The sequence below is a fragment of the Pongo abelii genome, chromosome 16 (assembly GCF_028885655.2).
Source record: "Pongo abelii isolate AG06213 chromosome 16, NHGRI_mPonAbe1-v2.0_pri, whole genome shotgun sequence".
Taxonomy (NCBI): domain Eukaryota; kingdom Metazoa; phylum Chordata; class Mammalia; order Primates; family Hominidae; genus Pongo; species Pongo abelii.
Window position 1 is genome coordinate 43,496,352 of NC_072001.2, and position 24,872 is coordinate 43,521,223.

At 42.1% G+C, this 24,872-nt stretch overlaps 1 protein-coding gene and 2 non-coding genes across 4 annotated transcripts in view; 1 reads left to right on the forward strand and 2 right to left on the reverse strand.

Moving 5' to 3' along the window:
• Positions 1–109: 109 nt before the first annotated feature.
• On the reverse strand, positions 110–191 carry TRNAS-GCU (transfer RNA serine (anticodon GCU)). The gene has a single exon. It is a non-coding gene; the product is annotated as a tRNA-Ser (tRNA).
• An 87-nt stretch (positions 192–278) lies between these two features.
• The window catches only part of KNL1 (kinetochore scaffold 1), a 68,413-nt gene continuing 43,819 nt past the window's right edge, over positions 279–24,872 (forward strand). Inside the window, exons 1-8 of one of the 2 annotated variants that reach the window (XM_024232777.2) lie at positions 279–677; positions 9,191–9,242; positions 11,344–11,383; positions 12,635–12,694; positions 15,085–15,146; positions 16,478–16,530; positions 17,710–17,743; positions 21,548–21,585. In XM_024232777.2, the coding sequence (XP_024088545.2) occupies positions 9,208–9,242; positions 11,344–11,383; positions 12,635–12,694; positions 15,085–15,146; positions 16,478–16,530; positions 17,710–17,743; positions 21,548–21,585 (322 nt within the window). In that variant the 5' untranslated portion in view covers positions 279–677; positions 9,191–9,207. Of the gene's footprint in view, positions 678–9,190; positions 9,243–10,827; positions 10,917–11,343; positions 11,384–12,634; positions 12,695–15,084; positions 15,147–16,477; positions 16,531–17,709; positions 17,744–21,547; positions 21,586–24,872 lie in introns of those variants that run through there. The other variant, XM_054531395.1, reaches the window with a different exon arrangement.
• LOC112129295 (small nucleolar RNA U13) lies at positions 13,454–13,554 on the reverse strand. The gene has a single exon (XR_002911701.1). It is a non-coding gene; the product is annotated as a small nucleolar RNA U13 (small nucleolar RNA).

Genomic DNA, 24,872 nt, shown 5'->3' on the forward strand with positions numbered 1-24,872 from the left:
AATAATGAGTATTCAAGTTTTTCCGCTCTGCAAATTTACTTTGGTTATTAAAAAATTTATTCCGCTCTGCAAATTTACTTTGGTTATAAGCAAAACGAAACCATCACATCGACGAGGATGGGATTCGAACCCACGCGTGCAGAGCACAATGGATTAGCAGTCCATCGCCTTAACCACTCGGCCACCTCGTCCCGAAAACCTCCTATTTCCTGATTGCTATAGGGAGTAATATCAAGGGGATGTGACGCAATGTTATGGAAGCCGCCATTTTGTACGGAAGCCAAAGTCCAATCACTTCCATAGCAAGCAATCGAAAGAAGATGGCCGCTCCCATGATTGTGGGGGAGGTCTGCACTGGGGAAGGGCAGAGGAAATTCGGTCGAAAATGAGATAAACTTGAAGGAAATAAAATTGGCACGGAGGCTGGGAAAGTAGTTCCCCTAAAGGAGTTTTAGAAATAGGGTTGGTCTGGAACCTAAGGGGCGGAGCCGACGCGTAGAGCCGCTTTGCGCGTGCGCATCACCTAGGCGGTTAGATTTGAATACTTCACTGAGGCGAGCTGGGCGTTGTGAGGGGACTGCTACAGGCGGCGGTGACTTTCCGCTGTGAGGAAACTCAGAGCGTGTGGACCCCAAACAAGTCTGCGCAAAATTTGTCGAGGAGGTTGGCCGCGGCAGGTAAAGAGAATCTCTTTCGTTCTGGGCTCCAGGGAAGGCTTCGGGTTTTGTCTGGGCTCCCCGAAGTTCCCGCGGTGGGAGGTAGGAGGGTACGCTCCCTCAGCCTGGCGGCCTCCGTTAGCTCCGGGCCGAGTAGACGCCTCTGCCCCGGGCCGGGCACACTGTGCTCTTTTTTCCTCTCCTCGGCCTGCACGTTGTGCCGCCTCCCGCTTCCCTAACACTTCTCCGCCTGCACCTGGGCCCCTCCGGCCACCCGGCTCGGGTTGCTTATCCGTCGCTCTCTTGGCGTCCCCTTCCGCCCCGGCCTGCCGTGTTCTGTCAGGGCTCGCGGACTCTTCTTGCACCCCTGCCGCTCTTCCCTAGGGACCTCTCTGCTGTTTGTATTTCTCACTTAAGCTTTTCTTGGCTGTAAATGAAGTGACAGCAATGAGTGATTTTAAAATTCTCAGCTCTTCGTAGTTTAAGGTGTTTGCTCGTAGTGCTGGCCGCACGTAACAGATTTTTCTTTTCCTGCAGATATAATAACATTAACAAATGAAGTCAATATTAGTACTGCGCAAATTAGTTTTTAAAAATCCTCTTCTGTTCATTATTCCTTAGGATTTAAGCCCTTATTCTTGACGTTTATTTAAATACTCAAGTTTGAGGGAGGGAAAAGTATTGGCGATTGGAATTTTACAGATAGGTTTAATAGGCATTAACAGATAAAGGATGTGGATGAAGACCAAAGCAGAAGCTTATTCCAGTCTAGATATTAAAATTGATGTTTTCACTTCCGTCGAATTCTGTAGATATTTATTGGGTTCGTTATCCTGTGATAGGGCCGAGGACAGATGATTCAGACCCCCAAACCTAGAGGGGTTTACAATCCAGAAAGGGAAATAACTAATATACACAAATAACTAGAATACAAGACAGAATGTAAAAGATTATAGGACATTCTAAGGTGGTGTGGGAGCACAGAAAAGGGAGAGCTTATTTGATGCTTTTGGTGATGGATTTGTGGAGAAGACCGCATTTGAGGTGGACGTTGGTTAGAGAGATGATTTACAGAGATGGGAGTTAATATATGGTAAAATTTTGGTAATTAAAGATTAGGGTCAAAGCAGTATAATTCTTGACTTTGTGAATGGCTGGAAATCTTTACAAGATGATAAATACATGTAAGTTGAATTAAAATGTTTGAAATGGTAGTATTAATGATGTGTTCGATGTTAAATAATAGACTGTAAAAGATACTGACTCTAGATATTGCCAGTAAAGCAGTGCTGTCCAATAGGGCTTCCTGTGAAAATAGTAATGTTTTATATGTGCACTCCAACATAGTACCCATTAGCGACATGGGACTATGGAGCACTTGAAATGTCATTATTGTGACCAAAGAACTGATTATTAAATTTTATTTTATTTTAATTAATTTAAATGTAAATAACTACTGTATTGGACAGCACAGGTCTAGAGTCTCTGTCATTTCACTCTTATCCTCCTACAATCCCGGAAAATACTAACTCTAGATATTTGTCGTATAAATGTAGGAGTGGGCAAAGAGCCAGATAGTAAATATTTCAGGCTTTGCAGGCTACATGGTCTTTGTCACATGTTGTTTGTTTAGTTGTTATTGCTTGCCTTGTTTTCTACAATCCATTAAAAGTGTAAAAAAACACTCTTAGCTCAAAGGCTAATTGGGCTCAGTCGCTGTTTGAAGACCTACGGATTATTTAGATTAGTGGTTCCCAAATTTTCTTGATGCATGGCACCCTTAGATCAAAGAAATACCTAACAGTCTATTTATTGAGTACAGTGGTTGGGTCCAAATATTAAGTTTATATGTCCCAAACTTAGTAGCCATTTAAAAAAAATACAGAAATTGAAGGAAAATATGATATTTTAAATTTTATTCATTTTTTATTCTTTTTTGTGAGACGGAGTCTCGCTCTGTCACCCAGGCTGGAGTGCAGTGGTGCTATCTTGGCTCACTGCAGCCTCTGCCTCCTGGGTTCAAATGATTCTCCTGCCTCAGCTTCCCCAGTAACTGGGATTACAGGCACCTGCCACCAGGCCCAGCCAATTTTCATATTTTTAAGTAGAGACGGGGTTTCACCACGTTGGCCAGGCTGGTCTTGAACTCTTGACCTCGTGATCCGCCCTCCTTGGCCTCCTAAAGTCCTGGGATTACAGGCGTGAGCCACCGTGCCTGGCCAAAATTTTATTATTAAATAATCACACTTACTGATTGGATATCTGTGCCAGTTGGACACTGCACAACTTCTGAAACTTTGGAATCGGTTTATACCCTGTCACCCTCATTTCCTGTACTACTTTAATAAAAAAATACTTGCTTTTGGGCCGGGCGCGGTGGCTCACGCCTGTAATCCCAGCACTTTGGGAGGCCGAGGCGGGCAGATCACCTGAGGTCAGGAGTTTGAGAACAGCCTGACCAACATGCAGAAACCGCGCCTCTACTAAAAATACAAAATTAACCAAGCGTGGTGGCGCATGCCTGTAATCCCAGCTACTTGGGAGGCTGAGGCAGGAGAATCACTTGAACCCGGGAGGCAGAGGTTGTAGTGAGCCAAGATTATGCCATTGTACTCCAGCCTGGGCAACAAGAGTGAAACTCCATCTCAAAAAAAAAAAAAAAAAAAAAAAAAAAAAAGGTACTTGCTTTTTATCACAGCAACTGCGAACAGTTTGTCTTTACAGTGATAAGTTATTAAAACTAATGTAATGCAAATGTACTGTTTTGATCTAGTAGTTCACACAGTACCTGACAGATGTTCAGAACTGCTGTGCATCTCTCAAAATTTTTAAATATCCCAGGACACCATTGTGAGTATGCTGTAGCACCCTTGGGTGCCAGGTACACAGTTTGGAATCAGTAACTTTTTTGTTTTTTTTTTCTTTTTGAGACGGAGTCTCACTCACTCTGTTGCCCAGGCCAGAATGCAGTGGTGCCATCTCAGCTCACTGCAATCTCTACCTCCTGGGTTCAGGGGATTCTCCTGCCTCAGCCTCCCAAGTACCTGGGATTACAGGAACACGCCTCCATGCGTAGCTAATTTTTTTGTATTTTTAGTAGACAGAGGTTTCACCATGTTGCCCAGGCTGGTCTTGAACTCCTGGCCTCAAGTGATCCACCCACCTCGGCCTCCCAAAGTGCTGAGATTACAGGCTTGAGCCATCGCACCAGGCCCCTGGAACCAGCAACTTAATGTATCAGTAATCAAGAGTTTGGCCGTAACGGTGTTTTATAAATGAAGCTTAACTTGTGAGTCTGGAGTCTCCTATTTGTGTTGAAAGTGGAACTTAACAGTTATAGAATATTTTAAAAGGGAGACTTCAGTAAGTTTGAATTTCATCAGTTAATTGCTAACCGATTGGTCTACAGATTGGACAGGAATTATGCTTAATGACTATTTTAAACAACAAAGATATTTAGGTGATCTTGAGTTGATAGTAGTTATTATCTGTGAATTTTGAACATGTGCACTGAATTTGAAAATATTTCCCCTGGGCGCGGTGGCTCACGCCTGTAATCCCAGCACTTTGGGAGGCCGAGGCGGGCAGATCAGTAGGTGAAGAGTTCAAGACCAGCCTGACCAACATGGTGATCACCCGTCTCTACTAAAAGTACAAAAATTAGCTGGGCGTGGTGGCAGGCGCCTGGAATCCCAGCTACTCGGGAGGGTGAGGCAGGAAGGAGAATCACTTGAACCCGGGATGGGGATGTTGTGGTGAGCTGAGATGGCACCATTGCTCTCCAGCCTGGGCAACAAGAGGGAAACTCCGTCTCAAAAAAAAAAAGAAAATATTTCCAAAGGAGAAAAAATATGCGAGTTGGTGGTCAAATAATTGTTTCTTAATTACTCATTCAGCAAATGTTTATTGAGGCCGGGCCTGCTGGCTTATACCTGTAATCCCAACACTTTGGGAGCAGAGGTGGGAGGATCAGTTGAGGCCAGGAGCTCATGACAAGCCTGGGCAACCTAGTAGACTCCAGCTCTACAAAAAAAAAATCAAAAAATTAGCCAGGCATGGTGGCAGGTGCCTGTAACCCCAGCTCCTCAAGAGGCTGGGGCAGGGGGATTACTTGAGCCTAAGAGTTTGAGACTGCAGTAAGCCTAGATCACACCACTGCACTCCAGCCTGGACAACAGAGCAAGACCCTGTCTCCCTGCCCCCCTGGCCCCCCCCCCAAAAAAAAAGAAATGAGTGGGTTGGGGATATTGGGGATATATATTGGAAATAGAATTAGATGTTGGATTGAATAGAAGTAAATGGCTGTAATACTTTTTGGATCTTGGAAAGTTTTCAAAGTTTAACTATTAAGTTGATCTTTCCTATTAGTTTTTTGAATAGATACTGTTAATTTACCTTCTATTTCTGGTTTGCTGTATTTAAAAAAATTTTTTTTTAATTTGTTTTCGAGACAGGGTCTAGCTCTGTTGCCCAGTCTGGAGTCTAGTGGTGTGATCACGGCTCACTGCAGCACCTACCTCCCAGGCTCAAGCTGTCCTCCTGCCTCACCCTCCCAAGTAGCTGGGACTACAGGCGTGTGCTACCATACCTCGTTAATTATTTTTATTTTTAGTAGAGACAAGGTCTCACTATGTTGCCCAGGCTGCTCTCAAACTCCTGGAGTCAAGCAGTCCTCCCACCTTGACTTCCCAAAGTGCTGGGGTTACAGGCATGAGCCACCATGCCTGGCCCATTTGAGAAAAAAAAATTTTTTTTAAACAACTATAGCTTTAAAAAAAGAGTATTTTTCAAAAAATTAGCTGGGCATGATGGTGGGTACTTATAGTCCCAGCTACTAGAGAGGCTACTTGGGAGGCATGAACCCGGGAGGTGGAGGTTGCAGCGAGCCAAAATTGCGCAACTGCACTCCAGCCTGGGCCACAGAGCAAGATTCTGCCTCAAAAAAAAAAAAAAAAAGAAAGAATTTTTTTTTTTTTTTTTTAAACACTAAAGGATGTTAAAATTCATTAAGCATCCTCCCCCACCCCCCGAGACAGGGTCTTTCTCTGTTGCCCAGGCTGGAGTGCAGTGGTTTGATCTCTGCTCACTGCAGCCTCTGCCTCCCAGGCTCAAGCGATCCTCCCACCTCAGCCTCCAGAGTAGCTGGGACTACATGTGCAAGCCACCATACCCAGCTAAGTTTTGTATTTTTCGTAGAGATGGGGTTTTGCCCTGTTGTCCAGGCCCCTTTTGAACTCCTGAGCTCAAGTGATCAGCCTGCCTCAGCCGCCCAAAGTGCTAGGATTACAGACGTGAGCCACTGCGCCCAGCCCTTAACTTTTTTCTTCATCTGTTGAGATGATTATATCATTTTTACCTTTTAATCTGTTAGTAAGGTAAATTGCAAGGTTGATTTTCTGATATTAAACCGATTATGTATTCCTTTTTTTTTTTTTTTTAAAGAGACGGAGTCTCCCTATGTTGCCCAGGCTGGAGTACCGTAGCTATTCACCGTTACAATCATAGTACACTGCAGCCTGGAACTCCAGGGCTCCAGAGATCCTCCTGCCTCAACCTCCCAAGTAGCTGGGACTACAGGGACATTGCCCCATATCTGCCCACCCAATTTTGCATTTCTGCAATAAAACCAACATGACCGTGATATATTATCCTTCTTACAAATTGCTGGATTCTTCTTGCTGGTATTTATTTGGATTTTTTTTGAGATGGAATCTCACTTTGTTGCCTAGGTTGGAGTGCAGTGGCACCGTGTTGGCTCACTGTAACCTCTGTCTCCTGGGTTCAAGCAATTCTCCTGCCTCAGCCTCCTTAGTAGCTGGGATTACAGGCACCCACCACCTTGTCTGGCTAGTTTTTATATTTTTAGTAGAGACGGGGTTTCACCATGTTGGCCAGGCTGGTCTCGAACTCCTGACCTGAGGTGTTCCATCCACCTTGGCCTCCCAAAGTGTTGGGATTACAGGCGTGGGCCACCACGCCCGGCTATTTGGGATTTTTATACTTTTGAGAATGGCATGTAATCTTTCCTTGGTGTGTGTATATGTGTGTCTCAGAGGTGGTTGCAGGAAAGGAAGTTAAATTTTTATCTCCCATGGTGGGAAGACAGACAGTTTAATGGCTAAAACTAGAAAAATAGTTGGGCACAGTGGCTCATGCTTATAATCCCAGCACTTTGGGAGGCAGAGGCAGGTGGATCAAAGCACATCAAATATCTTTCAGGTACCTGTTTACTTATTGCTAAAAGCAAGAACATTGATCCTGTTTATGTGTATTGTATTAATTTAGTGTTGTGGCGGAAATGCTCATATGGTTGAGTCAAAATCTCTAGCTGTTCTTTTTTGAAATCTGCAGTAGCATTTTTTTGTTATCCAAGGATGAGATTCTAAAGTTAATACATAAAGTGAAAATGAAATATAGGGAGGCAGGAACTGAGACCAGTTCAGGAAACTTCACGTTATGCCTCTTAGTTCATATTCTTTCCAGGGCAAAAACTCACCGAGTGAAATTTAAAGCATTATCAGCTATGCTAATAAGGTGCTATTTTCATGTGTTAAATTTTTTTGCTGAGTACTTACCGTTGACTTTCCCTCAGATAAATATACATATGATGCAAATTCACTATATTTAGATATCTAATTCAGGTGTCCCCAACCCCCTGGGCCGTGGAACAGTATAGGTCCACTGCCTGGGTGGCACAGTGGGAGATCAGTAGCAGGCGAGCATTAGCGCCTGAGCTCCGCCTTCTGTCGGATCAGCAGTGGCATTTGATTCTCAGGGGAGCACAAACCCTATTGTGAACTGCGCACACGAGGGATCTAGGTTGCGGGCTCCTTATGAGAGTCTAATGCCTGATGATCAGAGGTGGAACAGTTTCATCCCGAAACCATCCCCCATCACACCTTCCTGGTCTGTGGAAGAATAGTCTTCCATAAAACTGATCCCTGGTTTGGAAAAGGTTGGGGACCACTTATCTAATTGATGTCCATTTTGGGAGTGGATTATTAAATAATCTGCAAACTCTTATAAGCTAGGCCAAATTTTTATTTGAACCAGTAAAGTCCCTATCATCCTGATCAAAGTTAGTCACTGATTTTTATCTTGAGTGTGATAATTTTCCAGGAATATTAATTATAATAGTGGTTTAAATTTCTTAAAATGAGCCAGGCGTGGTGGCTCACGCCTGTAATCCCAGCACTTTGGGAGGCTGAGGCGGGCGGATCACGAGGTCAGGAGATCGAGACCACGGTGAAACCCCGTCTCTACTAAAAATACAAAAAAAATTAGCCGGGAGAGGTGGTGGGCGCCTGTAGTCCCAGCTACTCGGGAGGCTGAGGCAGGAGAATGGAGAATGGCTTGAACCCGGGAAGCGGAGCTTGCAGTGAGCCGAGATGGCGCCACTGCACTCCAGCCTGGGTGACAGAGCCAGACTCCGTCTCAAAAAAAAATCCTTAAAAATGCATCTTTTTTTTTTTTTTTTTTTTTTTTTTTTGAGACGGACTCTCGCTCTGTCGCCCAGGCTGGAGTGCAGTGGTGCGATTTCGGCTCACTGCAAGCTCCGCCTCAGCCTCCCTAGTAGCTGGGACTACAGGTGCACACCGCCACGCCTGGCTAATTTTTTGTTTTGTTTTTTGTTTGTTTGTTTGTTTGTTTTTGAGACGGAGTCTCGCTCTTTTGCCCAGGCCGGACTGCAGTGGCGCAATCTTGGCTCACTACAAGCTCCGCCTCCCGGGTTCACGCCATTCTCCTGCCTCAGCCTCCTGATTAGCTGGGATTACAGGCACCCGTCACCGCGCCCAGCTAATTTTTTTTTTTTTTTTTTTTTTTTTGTATTTTTAGTAGAGACGGGGTTTCACCGTGTTAGCCAAGATGGTCTCGATCTCCTGACCTCGTGATCCGCCCGCCTCGGCCTCCCAAAGTGCTGTATTTTTTTTTTTTTTTTAGTAGAGACGGGGCTTCACCGTGTTACCCAGGATGGTTTCGATCTCCTGACCTTGTGATCCACCCACCTCGGCCTCCCAAAGTGCTGGGATTACAGGCATGAGCCACCGCGCCCGGCCAAAATGCATCACGTTTTGTATCTTCATAAGTGTAGTTTTTTCCTTCCCTTTTTTTTTTTTTGGAGACAGAGTTTTGCTCTTGTCGCCCAGGCTGGAGTGCAATGGAGTGATCTCGGCCCACCGCAACCTCCGCGTCCTGGATTCAAGCAATTCTCCTACCTCAGCCTCCCAAATAGCTGGGATTACAGGCATGCGCCACCACGCCCAGCTAATTTTGTATTTTAGTAGAGATGGGGTTTCTCCGTGTTGGTCAGGCTGGTCTGAAACTCCTGACCTCAGGTGATCTGCCTGCTTCGGCCTCCCAAAGTGCTGGGATTACAGGCATGAGCCACCGCGCCCGGCCTTTCCTTCCCATCTTTCGTCTTCCCTCAGAAAGTAACCCTGAAGTCACCATCTGTATGTACTCTTAATCTCTTCTTAGACTGTAGTTGCTCTTCCTTTTTCCTCATCTTTTCTAATATTGTATATTTGTTACAGAAAAGTTTTCTTCAAAAATGGATGGGGTGTCTTCAGAGGCTAATGAAGAAAAGTAAGTTCATTTAATGCAGCTAAAAATATTATATTCTATCAGAGAAAGATATTTTTCTAATTAGTAAGACCTATCCATAACTTCTGAGATCTTTTTCCATTGTGTTCCAAGAAAAAGTAGTAGATTTTTTTTTTAATTATACTTTAAGTTCTAGGGTACATGTGCACAACGTGCAGATTTATTACGTATGTATACATGTGCCATATTGGTTTGCTGCACCCATCAACTCATTTACATTAGGTATTTCTCCTAATGCTATCCCTCCCCCAGTCCCCCACCCCTCGGCAGGCCCGGGTGTATGATGTTCCCCACCCTGTGTCCAAGTGATCTCATTGTTCAATTTCCACCTATGAGTGAGAACATGCGGTGTTTGGTTTTCTGTCCTTGTGATAGTTTGCTGAGAATGATGATTTCCAGCTTCATCCATGTCCCTGCAAAGTACATGAACTCATCCAAAAAGAAGTAGATGTTACAGACTCATAGCTTTCCTTGCCATTGCCATAACTTTGTGTAAACTCATCTACTCTGGGCATGGTGGCTCACACCTGTAGTCCCCGCACTTTGAGTGGCTTAGGCGGGAGGATATCTTAAGCCCAGTAACTTGAGACCAGCCTGGGCAACATAGTAAGACACGCCCGCCCCCATCTCTACAAAAAATAAATTTTTTTAAAGGGAGGGCTCTTGGCTTTACCAGCCAGGGAGGATGCTTGGCTTTGCCCAGGAAAGAATTCATGGGCTAGCCAGCGGTGTTAAACAGCACTTTTATTGAAGTGGCATAGTGTAAAGCAGCAGCACTGGTATAGATCCTTGCAGAGCAGGGCTACCCTATAGGCAGTATGCCCAGAGTAGCAGCTCAGAGGCAGTTCTGCACTCATATTTATACCTATTTTTAATTATATGCAAATTAAGAGGTGTTTTTTGCAGACATTTTTAGAATGAGGGTAGTAACTTCCAGCTTGTCAGGTCATTGCCATGGAAAGAGCAGGTAACTGCTGGGTTTTTGCCATAGCAATGCTAAACTGACAAGGCACCCTGGCGGGAGTGTCTTGTGGGGAGGTGCTTTTGCCCCAGACCTGTTTTAGCTAGTCCTCAATTTGGTCCTGTGTCCAAGCCCCACCTGTGGAGTCAAGTTCTGCCTCCTACCTCAAGACCCTGTCTCACATATCATCATCATCATCATCATCATCATCATCATCATCATCTAGGGTCAAATCTGAGAGGGACTTTAGGTACTATCTCCTATCTCTTCAATTTAAGGATGAGAAAATTGAGAACCAGGAAGAAAAATGATTTGTCTAAAATTGCCATCACAACCTGGTGGCTTGTTTGCAGCCTGCAGTCACAAGTTTTTGGCTTATACATAGTATTTTTTGATTGTCTCTTTTTAAGAGACTGTGTCTTGCTTTGTTGCCCAGGCTAGATTTGGACTCCTGGGCTCAAGTGATTCTCCTGCCACAGCCTCCTGAATAGCTGGAACTATAGACATGGGCCACTGTGGCTGGCTTTGGCCTACACATGTTTTTTAGTTTTTGAATTAGTTGCCAAAATTTCAAAATCTCAAAATTTTGTACAATTGGGTTTTCAGCTTCTCTTGAAAAATCAAGCGTGGCAACACTGGGCTCCTATTCTTGTTTGGCAACAGCTAACCACAACAGAGGAATGACTGACCTTTAGGTGAGAGAGGAGTTCTCTAGGTTATTATAATCTCAACACTACCTATTTTTCTTGCTCCTAAAAAATTATCTGTTTAGCCTCATAGGCATTTGAATTTTCAAAACCTGGTCTAAAAATCATATAGTAGCAAAACCAAAACTAGCGTCTCTTGACTTATAGCCCGTTTATCTTATTATTATACCTCTATAAATATGGTAAATTATGTTGTACTGATTATTATTCAAGAGATAGTCTCGTAGTACACAATATGTATTTTAAAACACTGAATTCCTAACTGAATTTAAAGTCTTGTATATCAATTTTGCTTGCCAGAGTGCTAAGTGAAAGTGATGACCAGTTTGAAAGCATGTAAGGGGTGCTGTGATGATGTCTTTTGTGAATTCATTTTTTTTATCACTGTGTATATAATTTTGTTTTCCTTTTTCAGTGACAATATAGAGAGACCTGTTAGAAGACGGCATTCTTCAGTAAGAAAGACTTTCTTGAATTAATAATTGTCAGCTTTTATTTAATGATAACCATATATCACAGTAGTTTTGACTGTGGCTTCACCATCCAACCCTTACTAGCTTCCTATTGCTCTCTAGATAAAGACTCAAATATTTAACGTGGTTATACAATTCTGTAAATATACCAAAATTCATACTTTATGAATTTTGGTAGTAATTTTATGAATTTTATGCTATGTAAGTTATACTTCAATAAAGCTGTTTAAAAGATATGTTTAACCTGTGATACAAAGCTGTTGCAAGAGACAAAAGACCTACCCAAACTGCTTTTGTTTTTTTGAGACAGAGTCTCGCTCTGTCGCCCAGGCTGGAGTGCAGTGGTGTGATCTCGGCTCACTGTAACCTCCGCCTCCTGGCTTCAAGCGATTCTCGTGTTTCAGCCACCTGAGTAGCTGGAATTACAAGCATGTACCACCATGTGTGGCTAATTTTTTTATTTTTTAGAAGAGGTGAGGTTTTGCCGTGTTGCCCAGGCTGGTCTCAAACTCCTGGCCTCAAGTGATCCTCCTGCCTCAGCCTCCCAAAGTGCTGGGATTACAGGCGTGAGCCACCGCCGTGCCCAGCCCAAACTGCTTTAAGCACAAAATGTATTGGGTTATGATACTAAAAAATCCAAAGAAGGGATGGCTTTAGGCACAGCTTACTGACCAGAGATTCTAAGCATGACACCAGTACTAGGATTTCCTTTTGCTTTTTCTACTCTTAGTGCTTCCTCTGGGTAATCTCCAGCGGATAGATTCTTTCCCTATAATTACTGTGGTACATCTAGCTCTTTTACTTCCAGGCTCAAGTCCTACGTGAAGAATAGTGTCTTTTTCCTGAAAACAGAAAAGACTCAGAATTGAATCATGTTAGCTCGATTATCCTGATGTGGGTCAAGTCCTCATAGCTGAACAAATCATCATTGACAAGAGAATATCAGATTGTTCTAGACAGAGCCATGTGTTTTACCCTAGAGTTGGTGTGGCATTCACTCAGACCATGTGGGATGAGAGTGGGTAAAATAATTGGAGAGGATGGGCAGGTAGAAGGGAATAGATGTCAGATATTTAAATCTGCCACACGGTATAGCATTGAGCAGAATGAACTTGAGGAGTTTCAGAGTTTTTAATGAAAATTTTAGCTTTCTACCTATGATATAACTTAAAATAAACTGATTCTTAATAGATATGCCAGACTTTTTTTGAATAATTCTAATTGTTACCCTAGATTTTGAAACCCCCAAGGAGTCCTCTTCAGGACCTCAGAGGTGGGAATGAAACAGTTCAGGTAAGTCTCTTGTGCAAATACTTTATAGATGACTATTTTCAGTTATATTTTTAAGTCAAGAACTTTATTAGCTCTATGAAGAGGAAATGTGTAAGCATCCCATGAGTTTCCAAAGACTTGAATATACTGGCATTCTTGATTTTTCATTTTTCTTCTTTTTTCTAGAAATGGCGTCTCCCTCTCTTACCCAGGTTGGAGTGTAGTGGCACAATCATAAGTCCCTGCAGTCTTGCATTCCTGGGCTCAATCAATCTTCCCGCCTCAGCCTCCTGAGTAGCTGGGACTACGGCACATGCCATCATACTTAGCTATTTATTTATTTATTTAGAAACAGGGTCTGACTGTTGCCCAGACTGGAGTATAATGGTGTGATCATGGCTCACTGCAACCTCCTCCTCCTGGGCTCAAGAGATCCTCCTACCTTAACCTTCTGAGTAACTAGGACTACAGGAACATGCCACCGTGCCCGGCTAATTTTTTATTTTTTATAGAGACAGGATTTCGCCATGTTGCCCATGCTGGTCTTGAACTCCTGGGCTCAAGTAATCCACCCACCTTGGTCTTCCAAAGTGCTGGCATTACAGGCGTGAGCCACTGTACCTGGCCCTTAAAATTTTTTTTTTTTTTAGTATAGACAGGGTCTTGCTATGTTGGCTGGGCTGGTTTTGAACTTCTGGGCTCAAGTGATCCTCTTGCCTGGGCCTCCCAAAGTGTGGGTATTATAGGCATGAGCCATCGTGCTGGGCCTTTCTTTTTTCATGTCAGATGTATAATGTGCCAACATCGTAACAAAGTTTGAAAAAAGCACATCTCACACATGCATGTGAAAACCCAGTCACACCTATGAACTACGAAAAGATCAGTGTTCTTTTTTTTTCAGTAAGAAATGTATTAGTCTCTGTTAGTCCCAGTGTTTACCATGTCAGTATTATAATTGTCATATTAAGCTCAAGGCTACCTGTAGCATCTTCTAGGGCCTTAATCACATCACTGCTTTGATGCAGAGGGGTTACCATTTCTGATTCTTTATTATAATAAGACTTATGATCAGGTATTCAGAATTAACCCAGTAAAACTCTCTGTGGATTTTGTTTCTGTCTTTTGATTATTATTATTATTTTATGTTTTTACTTAACAGCAAGCTCATCCTTAATGTCTTTTAGTTTTTGTGTGTGGTATTTATGTGAGTAGAAATGTTTGCTCTTGTTAAGGAAGGTGGAGAAGGAAAGTAAAAATAGTGTATTCTAATGAAGAAATGCTCAACATCATTGACCATTAGGGAAATGTAAATCAAAACCTAAATGAGATATCACCTCACACCCATTAGGATGGTTAAAATAAAAGACAATAATAAGTGTTGATGAGGATGCAGAGAAATTGGAACCCTTGTGCTTTCTTGGTGGGGATATAAAATGGTACAGCTGCTATGGAAAACAGTATGGCAATTCCTCAAAAAATTGAAAATAGAATTGCCATATGATCCAACAATTCCACTTCTGGATATATATCCAAAAGAATTGAGAGTTTCAAAGAGATATTTGTACACCCATGTTCATAGCAGCATTATTCAGACTAGCCAGAAGGTGGAAGCAACTCAAGTGTCCATTGATGGATGAATGGATAAACAAAATGTGGTAATATATACATGCAGTGAAATATCATTCAGCCTTGAAAAAAAGAAGGGAATTCTGACACATACTACAAAATGTGAAGAAGTAATTCAGAATAAGACTTGATATCTGGCCGGGTGCAGTGGCTCATGCCTGTAATCCTAGCACTTTGGGAAGCTGAGGCAGGAGGATCACTTGAGGTCAGGAGTTTGAGACCAGCCTAGTCAACATGGTGAAACCCCATCTCTACTAAAAATACAAAAAATTAGAGGTTGAGACATGAGAATCACTTGAACCTGAGAGGCAGAGGTTGCAGTGAGCTGAGGTCGAGTTACTGTATTCCAGCCTGGGCAACAGAACAAAACTGTCTTGAAAAAAAAAAAAAGACTTGGCTGGGTGCAGGGGCTCATGCCTATAATCCCAGCAGCACTTTGGGAGGCCGAGGTGGGTGGATCACCTGAGGTCGGGAGTTCGAGACCAGCCTGACCAACATGGAGAAACCTCGTCCCTACTAAAAATACAGAATTAGTCAGGCGTGGTGACATATGCCTGTAATCCCAGCTACTCGGGAGGCTGAGGCAGGAGAATCGTTTGAACCCGGAAGGCAGAGGCTGTGGTGAGCCAAGATTGCACCGTTGTACTCCAGTCTGGGCAACAAGAGCGAAACTCCATCTCAAAAAAAAAAAAAAAAAAAAGGACTTGATCTCTGTCTATAGTACTCTGGAGATGTAATTCACAGTGATTTTATTAAGAATTATACCATATATTCTCTGCCCTTAGGAATCCAATGCTTTGAGAAATAAGAAAAACTCTCGTCGCGTCAGCTTTGCAGATACTATAAAGTAAGTTGAAAGCAGAAATAACTAAAATATTACAGGTACTAGTATTTTGTGTATCAAACCAAATGTATTGGTACTGACTTGAATAATCTGTTTTGATTAAACGTTAGTTATTATTTAAAGGGTTATTCAGTATTATGTTTAAAAGAGAAACAAAGCATTCCCTCTAAAGTCAGGAACAAAACAATGATATCCAACTGTTATTTGACATTGTACTAGGGGCCGGGTGTGATGGCTCACACCTGTAATCCCAGCACTTTGGGAGGTTGAAGCCAGAAGATTGCTTGAGGCCAGTAGTTCGAGACTAGCCCAAGCAACTTAGCGAGATCCCATCTCTACAAAAAAAAAAAAAAAATTAGCCAGGCATGATACCATGCACCTGTAGTCGCAGATACTCAGGAGGCTGAGGCTGGAGGATTGCTTCAGTTCAGGAGTTCCAGGCTGCAGTGAGCCATGATAGTGTCATTGCACTCCAGCCTGGGCAACAGAGTAAGACCCTGTCTCAAAAAAGAAAAAAGAATAGCTTCTATATAGTGAGTGATACCTAATATTAGCAGAATTAGAATCAACTGGTCAGATTCAAGGCAGATGTCAAATGCTCCTTGAAGCTTATTCTTAACCGGCCCAGTGAAAAGGGATCCCTTCCTATGGAGTCCATGCTACCATACCTGAACTGTTAATAACAAAAGCCAGTGAAATAATGTTTATAATCACTGTTCTAGCTCTATTTATAGTGGAAGTTCCTTGAGTCAAGGATCATGTGTTTGTATCCCAGGCCCTAGTATGATACCAGGTATATAGTGAGTGTTTAATAAATACTTGTTGAATTAAATGAATATTTTAGGTGATTGAGAGGGATATAATAATTACTAAGTCAGAGCTCATTTAAAAACTATAACCTCTGCAGTAACAAATGGCTCAGCATCTTAGTTAAATATAAATAAATGAATAAATAAGTAAACTATAACAGCCTTGTCTCTACTAGAAATAAAAAATATTAGTCAGGCTTGTTGGTGAGGCTACTCAGGAGGCTGAAGTGGGATGATCACTTTAACCTGGGAGATTGAGGCAACAGTGAGCTGTGATCGCACCACTGCAATCTAGACTGGGCAACAAAGCAAGACCCTGTTTAAAAACAAAAAAACAAAACTATAGCAGATTTTATTGTGGTAAACTACTTTTGGCATTTGAAATACTAGGAGTATATGGCATAGCAAAGAGGAAGCTAAAATCAAAGTATTATCTTTACCTATCTCAACACAGACTATAAATCAACACCAAAAGATAATGATTACAAATTGCAGGTTTTCAATAATCTTTATTTTCTCTTCTAGGGTATTCCAGACGGAGTCTCATATGAAAATAGTGAGAAAGTCAGAAATGGAAGGTAAGTATGTTACTATAATTCCTGCTAAATCTGCTTTTTTAAAAAATTTACTGTAGCTATCTAACCAGACAACTAATATAACTTATTGTCTATCTTATTGCTTAAAAAATATATGATGGGCCATGCATAGTGGTTCACACCTGTGATCCCGACACTTTGGCAGTCTGAGGTGGGAGGATCGCTTGAGCCCAGGAATTCAAGACCAACCTGGACAGCATAGTGAGATTCTGTCTCTACAAAAAATAAAAATTATCCAGGTGTGGGGGTGCATTCCTGTAGCCCCAGCTACTCAGGAGGCTGAGGTGAGAGGATCACTTGAGTCCAGGAGACTGAGACTGCAGTGATTGCACCAGTGCACTCCAACCTGGGCAACAGAGCAAGACTCTGTCTCAAAAACAAAAAAAGTACACCTTGAGTCTTGCGGGTAGAGAGTAGAGTGGATAGTAAGTAAATTTATTTATGTATTTATTTTGAGATGGATTTTTACTCTTGTCCCCCAGGCTGCAGTGCAATGGTGCCATCTCAGCTGCAACCTCTGCCTCCTGGGTTTAAGCGATTCTCCTGCCTCAGCCTCCCAGGTAGCTGGGATTACAGGCATGCACCACCACACCCTGCTAATTTTTGTATTTTTAGTAGAGACGGGGTTTCATCATATTGGCCAGGCTGGTCTCGAACCCCTGGCCGCAAGTGATCGGCCTGCCTTGGCCTCTCAAAGTGCTAGGATTACAGGCGTGAGCCACCACGTCCAGCAGTTAATAATTTTTTAAAATGTTGTTAATGTCCTTAAGTAAGTTTTTAAAAATTTTATTGTATTTGGTTTTTTTGAGACAGTCTTGCCCTGTCGCCCAGGCTAGAGTGCAGTGGTGCAATCTTGGCTCACTGCAACCTCTGCCTCCCAGGTTCAAGCAATTCTCCTACCTCAGCCTCCTAAGTAGCTGGGATTACATGTGCACGCCACCACACCTGGCTAATTTTTGTATTTTTAGTAGAGACAGGGTTTCACCGTGTTGGTCAGGTTGGTCTCAAACTCCTGACCTCGTGGTCCACCCATCTCAGCCTGCCAAAGTTCTGGGGTTACAGGCATGAGCCACCAGGCCCGGCTGTCCTTAAGTAATTTTTCTAATGCTTTATCAGTGTATCCTTGGACAAATTTAATTTTAATTTCATTTTTATTTTTAGAAACAGAAGCAGGAGAAAATCTTCTTTTGATACAGTAAGTAATGTTCAAATTATATTTAAAAAGTTATAAATTAATATTGTTTTTGTTTCTTATTTTTGTGTTCCTTTTGTGGAATATTTAGGATTAATTCAGAAAATAAGTTCTTTGCAGAATTTAGTATACTGCTATTTCTGATTAATATGGCCATTGTACAGTTTATAGTTTTAATAGTGATGAAACAATACAATATATAAACCTTTATATTTATTAACTAATATAAAACAATAGATAGCAAGTCTTTAGTTTTTTTATTAATCTTTCTTATAATATTATTACATAGAAAGGCAAATACCAGTAGCTCTTCAACAAATGAAAAGATGGTTATCTTTATTCATCATAAGAGAAGTACAAGTTTGATTATATTGAGATATTTTTGGCTGGGCGTGGTGGCTCACGCCTGTAATCCGAGCACTTTGGGAGGCCGAGGCTGGTGGATCACCTGAGGTCAGGAGTTCGAGACCAGCCTGGCCAACATGATGAAACCTCATCTCTACTAAAAAAATACAAAAAATTGGCCGCGCACAGTGGCTTACGCCTGTAAACCAAGCACTTTGGGAGGCTGAGGCGGGTAGATCACGAGGTCAGGAGATCGAGACCATCCTGGCCAACGTGGTGAAACCCCGTCTCTACTAAGAATACAAAAATTAGCCGGGTGTTGTGGCGGGCGCCTGTAGTCCCAGCTACTCAGGAGGTTGAGGTAGGAGAATCACTTGAATCTGGGAGGTAGAGGTTGCAGTGAGCCGAGATCATGCCATTGCACTCCAGCCTGGGCGACAGAGCAAGACTCCGTCTCAAAAAAAAAAAAAAAATACAAAAAATTAGCCAGGTATGGTGGCACTGTGCCTGTAATCCCAGCTACTCAGGAGGCTGAGGCACGAGAATCGCTTGAACCCAGGAGGCGGAGGTTGCAGTGAGCTGAGATCATGCCCCTGCACTCCAACCTGGGCAGCAGAGCGAGACTCTGTCTCCAAAAAAGAGTTTTTTTTGCTGTTGTTGTTGGTTTGTTGTTTAGATGGCATCTTGCTCTGTCGCCAGGCTGGAGTGCAGTGGTACGATCTTGGCTCTCTGCAACCTCCGCCTCCTGGGTTCAAGTGATTCTCCTGCTTCAGCCTCCCGACTAGCTGGGACTACAGGCACCTGCCACCACGCCTGGCTAATTCTGTTGTATTTTTAGTAGAGACGGAGTTTCACCATGTTGACCAGAATTGTCTTGGTCTCTTGACCTCGTGATCCACCCACTTTGGCCTCCCAAAGTGCTGGGATTACAGGCGTGAGCCACTGTGCCTGGCCTAAAAAAGAGATATTTTTATCCAGTCAGTTAAGGAAATAGGTAAAAAGTCACTCAGTGCTAGTGGGAGTATAATTTGTAGAAGGCAACTTGGTAATATCATTCAGAATTTTAAATGCACATGCCCTTTGACTTCAGTTTTATGTCTGGAAATTGTCTCACCAATATACGTGTAAATGTTTGAAATGATGAATAGATAAGGTTATTCACTGCAGCGTTTATTATAATAGTAAACATTGTGAAAGGTCCTGAAGGTTCATCAATAAGGGACTGGTTAAATAAATTGTACATTTTCCATATAATTGACTATGCAGCCGGAAAAAAAATTTTATGCTGAATAGAGAAATCTCTAAGCTATATTACTTGAGATAAAAAGCAAGGCGCAAAACAAAGTACATCATGTATTACCACTTGTGTAAAACAGGGAAGAAGAAAAGCGTGTGTGTGTGTGTGTGTATCTTCTCGTGTGTGTACATGTATAATGTATGTATATGTAGTGACTTATGCATATATATGCATAATATCTCTGGAAGAAACTAGTAAGATTGCCTACAGAGAAAAGAACCTTGCTATAGGTTACATGTTGGTTTTGTGGTTTATTAATTGAAAACCATATGAAAATATTACCTATTACATTCTTAAAATTGTTGAAACGAAGAAATGGAAGTAATAGTAGTCATGGTTTAGAAAAGGTACAGAATCAACTCCAACAGAGCTTAAAGGAAAAAGAATTTTTTAAATAAAAAGGTACAGAAGTATATACATTGAGAAGTAAAAATTATTCCCTCTTTCCCTCTTCTTTCTTTTTTGTGAGACGGGGTTTTGCTCTTGTTGGCCAGACTGGAGTACAATGGCATGATCTTGGCTCACTGCAACCTCAGCCTCCTGGGTTCAAGCAATTCTCCTGCCTCAGCCTCCTGAGTAGCTAGGACTATAGGTGTGCACCACTACACCTGGCTAATTTATTTTATTTTTATTATTTTATTTTATTTTATTTTGAGATAGAGTCTCGCTCTGTCCCCCAGGGTGGAGTGCAGTGGCGCCATCTCCGCCCACTACAAGCTCCGCCTCCCGGTTTCACGCCATTCTCCTGCCTCAGCCTCCCTAGTAGCTGGGACTACAGGCGCCTGCCACCACGCCTAGCTCATTTTTTTGTATTTTTAGTAGAGACGGGGTTTCACCGTGTTAGCCAGGATGGTCTCGATCTCCTGACCTTGTGATCCGCCCGCCTCGGCCTCCCAAAGTGCTGGGATTACAGGTGTGAGCCACCACGCCTGGCCCCCCTTTTGTTTTTTTTGAGAGATTGATTCTTGCTCTGTTGTGCGGGCTGGAGTGCAGTGGCCTAATCTCGGCTCACTGCAACCTCTGCCTCATGGGTTCAAGCGATTCTCCTGCCTCAGCCTCCCGAGTACCTGGGACTACAGGCGCACACCACCACGTCCAGCCAATTTTTGTATTTTTAGTAGAGATGGGGTTTCACCATGTTGGCCAGGCTGGTCTCGAACTCCTGATCTCAGTTCATCTGCCCGCCTTGGCTTCCCAAAGTGCTGGGATTTTAGGCATGAGCTACTGCACCTGTCCTAATTTTGTATTTTTAGTAGAAGCGGTGTTTCACCATGTCGGCCAGGCTAGTCTCAAACTCCTAACTTCGGGTGATCTGCCTGCCTTGGCCTCCCAAAGTGATGGGATTACAAACGTGAGCCACCACACCCAGCCTATTCCCTCTTCTTCAGGTGACTCACTCCTTACAGATAACCACTGTTGACAATTTTTGGTGTACTTGCAGAAATTTTTTTTGTATGTCCAAGTGCATGTTTAGCTTTTATTTTTTTAAACAAGACAAAAATGGGATTGCCTAGTAATACGTCTTGTAGCACTATGTTATTACATAAAGATTTACCTCAGTCTGTTACAATCTCTTGTATGGCTGCACCAACATTTAGTGAACTCCCTATTGATGGACACTTGAGTGGTTTCTTTTATGTACTTTTTAAGGCTCAAGTTTTAGAAAAGGAATTGCTTTATAGGTAATTTTTTGAAAAAATAAGCAGTATATATTAAGCATATTTTTCTAGTTTATTTTTTTGAGATGGGGGTCTCACTCTGTCACCCAGCTGGAGTGCAGTGGCATGATTATAGTTCATTGCAGCCCTGGACTTCAGGTCTCGAGTGATCCTCCCACTTCACGCTCCCAACGTGTTGGGATTACAGATGTGAGCCACCACGGCTGGCTGATAATTTCTTGAAATTAGCAAACCATTAAGACCAATCTGGAAAGTATCCTTTAGTTGCCTTGTAATTCCTTCAGCCAGTATTAGATGAGTCTTTTTTTAAAAAGATGTCTTTATAATTTTCTGCATTAGATGAGTCTTTTTTAAAAAGATGTCTTTATAATTTTCTGCTAGTCATTCTATGAAAGTCTTTCACCTTCTGTACTCTTTCAGCTGTTATTGAAAGATTCTTGGTAATTGTTTGGGGTATAGATTATAAAAATACTCTTTAATTTTTAGGAATAAGAAATTAGAAGATAATTACTGTGAAATTACTGGTGAGTATGACTAGAATACTTTTCTTATAGTAAGATAGTCTATTCATCTAGGTTCCTTGATCACTAATATGTACAAGAAACCATGAACCATGAAAGAAAAAGCAAACAGAGGCCAGGCACGGTGGCTCACGCCTGTAATCCCAGCATTTTGGCAGGCTGAGGCAGGCGGATCACGAGGTCAGGAGATCGAGACCATCCTGGCCAACATGGTGAAACTCAGTCTCTACTAAAATACAAAAAAGTAGCTGGGCGTGGTGGTGCGCTCCTATAGTCCCAGCTACTCGGGGCTGAGGCAGGGGAATTGCTTGAACCCAGGAGGCGGAGATTGCAGTGAGCTGAGATCGTGCCACTGCACTCCAGCAGTGGCTCCAAACAGAGCTTTGTTCTTTTTTTTTTTTTTTCTTTTTGAGATGGAGTTTTGCTCTTATTGCCCAGGCTAGTGCAGTGGCACAATCTCAGCTCACTGCAACCTCTGCCTTCTGGTTTCAAGCAATTCTCCTGCCTCAGCCTCCCAAGTTGCTGGGATTACAGGCGCCCGCCACCACGCCCAGCTATTTTTTTTGTATTTTTAGTAGAGACAGGGTTTCACCATGTTGGTCAGGCTGGTCTCAAACTGCTGACCCTCGTGATCTACCCGTCTTGGCCTCCCAAAGTGCTGGGATTACAGATGTGAGCCACCGCGCCTGGCCCAGGGCTTTGTTCTTTACACAGTGTCTTCAATTTAAAATTTCAGAGACTCACTATTACTTCTTTTTTTTTTTTTTTTTTTTTTTTTTTGAGATGAAGTTTCATTCTTGTTGTCCAGGCTGGGGTGCAGTGGTGCAATCTGAGCTCACTGCAGCCTCTACCTCCCGGGTTCAAGCAATTCTCTTGCCTCAGCCTCCTGAGTAGCTGGGATTACGGGTGCCCACCACTACACCCAGCTAATTTTTTTTGTATTTTTAGTAAAGACAGGGTTTCTCCATGTTGGCCAGGCTGCTCTCAAACTCCTGACCTCAGGTGATCCACCTGCCTCGGCCTCCCAAAGTGCTGTGATTATAGGTGTGAGCCACTGCACCCAGCCAACTCACTATTACTTCTTTCAAACCTGCTGTTTCTCCTGTTTTCTCTGTCTTGGACTTCTGCTCGTTCAGTTATTCACTGAAATCAGGAATCAAGAAGTCATTTTCAAATCTTCCTTTATGTCTAATGTCCATTTGGCCTACTTTCTGTTTTGTCTCCTAAATGTCTTGAAAATCTGTTACCTATTCTGTATTCCTTCTGTCACTGCTTTAATTCAAGTCGTTATTATTTTTTCTTGGGCTACTGTATTTCATTTCTTATCCTTCCAATCCATTCTCCATATTTCTAAATTTGATTATGTTACCTCCCAGCTTAAAATGGTTCAATGACACTGTTTTGCTTACAGAATAAAGCCCATACTCCTTAGCAGTGAGTTAGAATGTCCTTTATCACTTGGCCTGTCTTCTTCTCCAAACTTATCTCCTACCCGTTATATAGGTATCCCATGCTCTAGCCCATGATGAATTATTTGCAGTTCACTATATAAACTCTTTTTCTGCCTATATGCATTTATTTTTCATTTTATTTCATTTTATTTTTTTGAGACGGAGTCTCACTCTGTCACCCAGGCTGGAGTGAGGTGGTGCGATCTTGGCTCACTGCAACCTCCGCCTCCCAGGTTCAAGCGATTCTCCTGCCTCAGCCTCCCAAGTAGCTGGGATTACAGGGGGCGTGCCACCAGGCCCAGCTAATTTTTGTATTTTTAGTAGAGATGGGGTTTCACCATGTTGGCCAGGCTGGTCTCAAACTCCTGACCTCATATGATCCACCTGCCTTGGCCTCCAGAGTGCTTGGATTACAGGCGTGAGCCTCCGCACTCAGCCCCTATATGCATTTATAAATGCTATTTTCTCTATCTAAAGTGATCTTTCTACTCCAGTTTGCCTGTCAGGCTTCTCATTTTTCACTTCACTTAGTTTAACTTCAGTGCTATCCAAAGTGTCCAGTCCACAAAGTAACTGCTCAGTCCATGACAGAAAAGGAATTTGCACCATAATGTGCATTAACTGTGGCATTAAGCCACTGTTTAGTTCAGCTTACACTTTTTTCCTAGCAATTATTATTATATGATTTATGTTTGCCACCAGCTCCTTATCTCGTTATGAATAGATAACAAGCAGTTCATAGTCTGGCACCATACTTCAAGTAGCACTGGCTTAAATGCAACCTTCTCTGGCAAAACTAAGGAGTTAGTCACATGTTCTGTGCTCCCATAGCACCTCTTTTATTTCTCAGTATATTTTAGAATTTATCACATTATACTTTAAGTATTTATTTCTGGCTGTCTTATTAAAGAGGCTAAAACTTTTTTTGCAGGGGGTGGGAGATACTCCTCCTTGTGGAGCAGGGCTACCCCATAGGCAGCGTGCTCAGAATAGCCTGAACTACCATCTCTGGGAGTCCAGAAATCCAGAAATTTTGTCTTGTTCTTCTTTATACCTTAGTAGACAGTTGAGGTGTGTTTTTTGTTTGTTTGTTTTGTTTTTTTCATGTAATAGGTTCTGAACCAACATTTGTTGAAAAAATGAATGGAAGCCTGACATATAAATAAGGCTTTTAGTTAAAAAAAAAAAAAAAAAAGCTTATAATTATTTCATTATATGTACTCAAGCTCGTCATAAATTCTTTAATATGTTCTAAAGATTTGCCTTTACACTTTAAATGTAAGTATTTTTAAATGTATTTCCTGTTTTAATGTAGCCTTTTGAATCCCTTCCTTATTTACAAAGTCTGATTTGTAGTTCTAAAATAAGTCTTGAGTCTAATCCTTTATTTCCATTTTCACTGCTCTGTTGCCCTAACATGACCTCTTGCGTTAATCTGAACTGTTGTAGTAACTTCCTTATTGGTTTATCTTCTCTTGAATCTACTTCTCCTTATTACTTTTTACTATTTTTCTAAAATGCATTATATTTTATAATGGGATTATTTTTATAAAGCACATGTGTCTTATCATGGGAATATCTAGATTCCTTAACATAGAATAAAAGACCCTTCAGAATCCTACCCTAACCTTTCAGTCTCATCATTTGATGCTCTTCTCCATGGGACTTCTACTATCCAGGAAATAAAAATAGAGAAGTGAATAATAATAATAATAATAATAATAAGTAGTAGTCCAAACTTTCCATCTTTAAAATCACCACCACATTATAAAAATATTTCAGCCACACAGAGGATACAATAATTATTGGTCTCTCTGTCACTAACATAGGATAATTAAA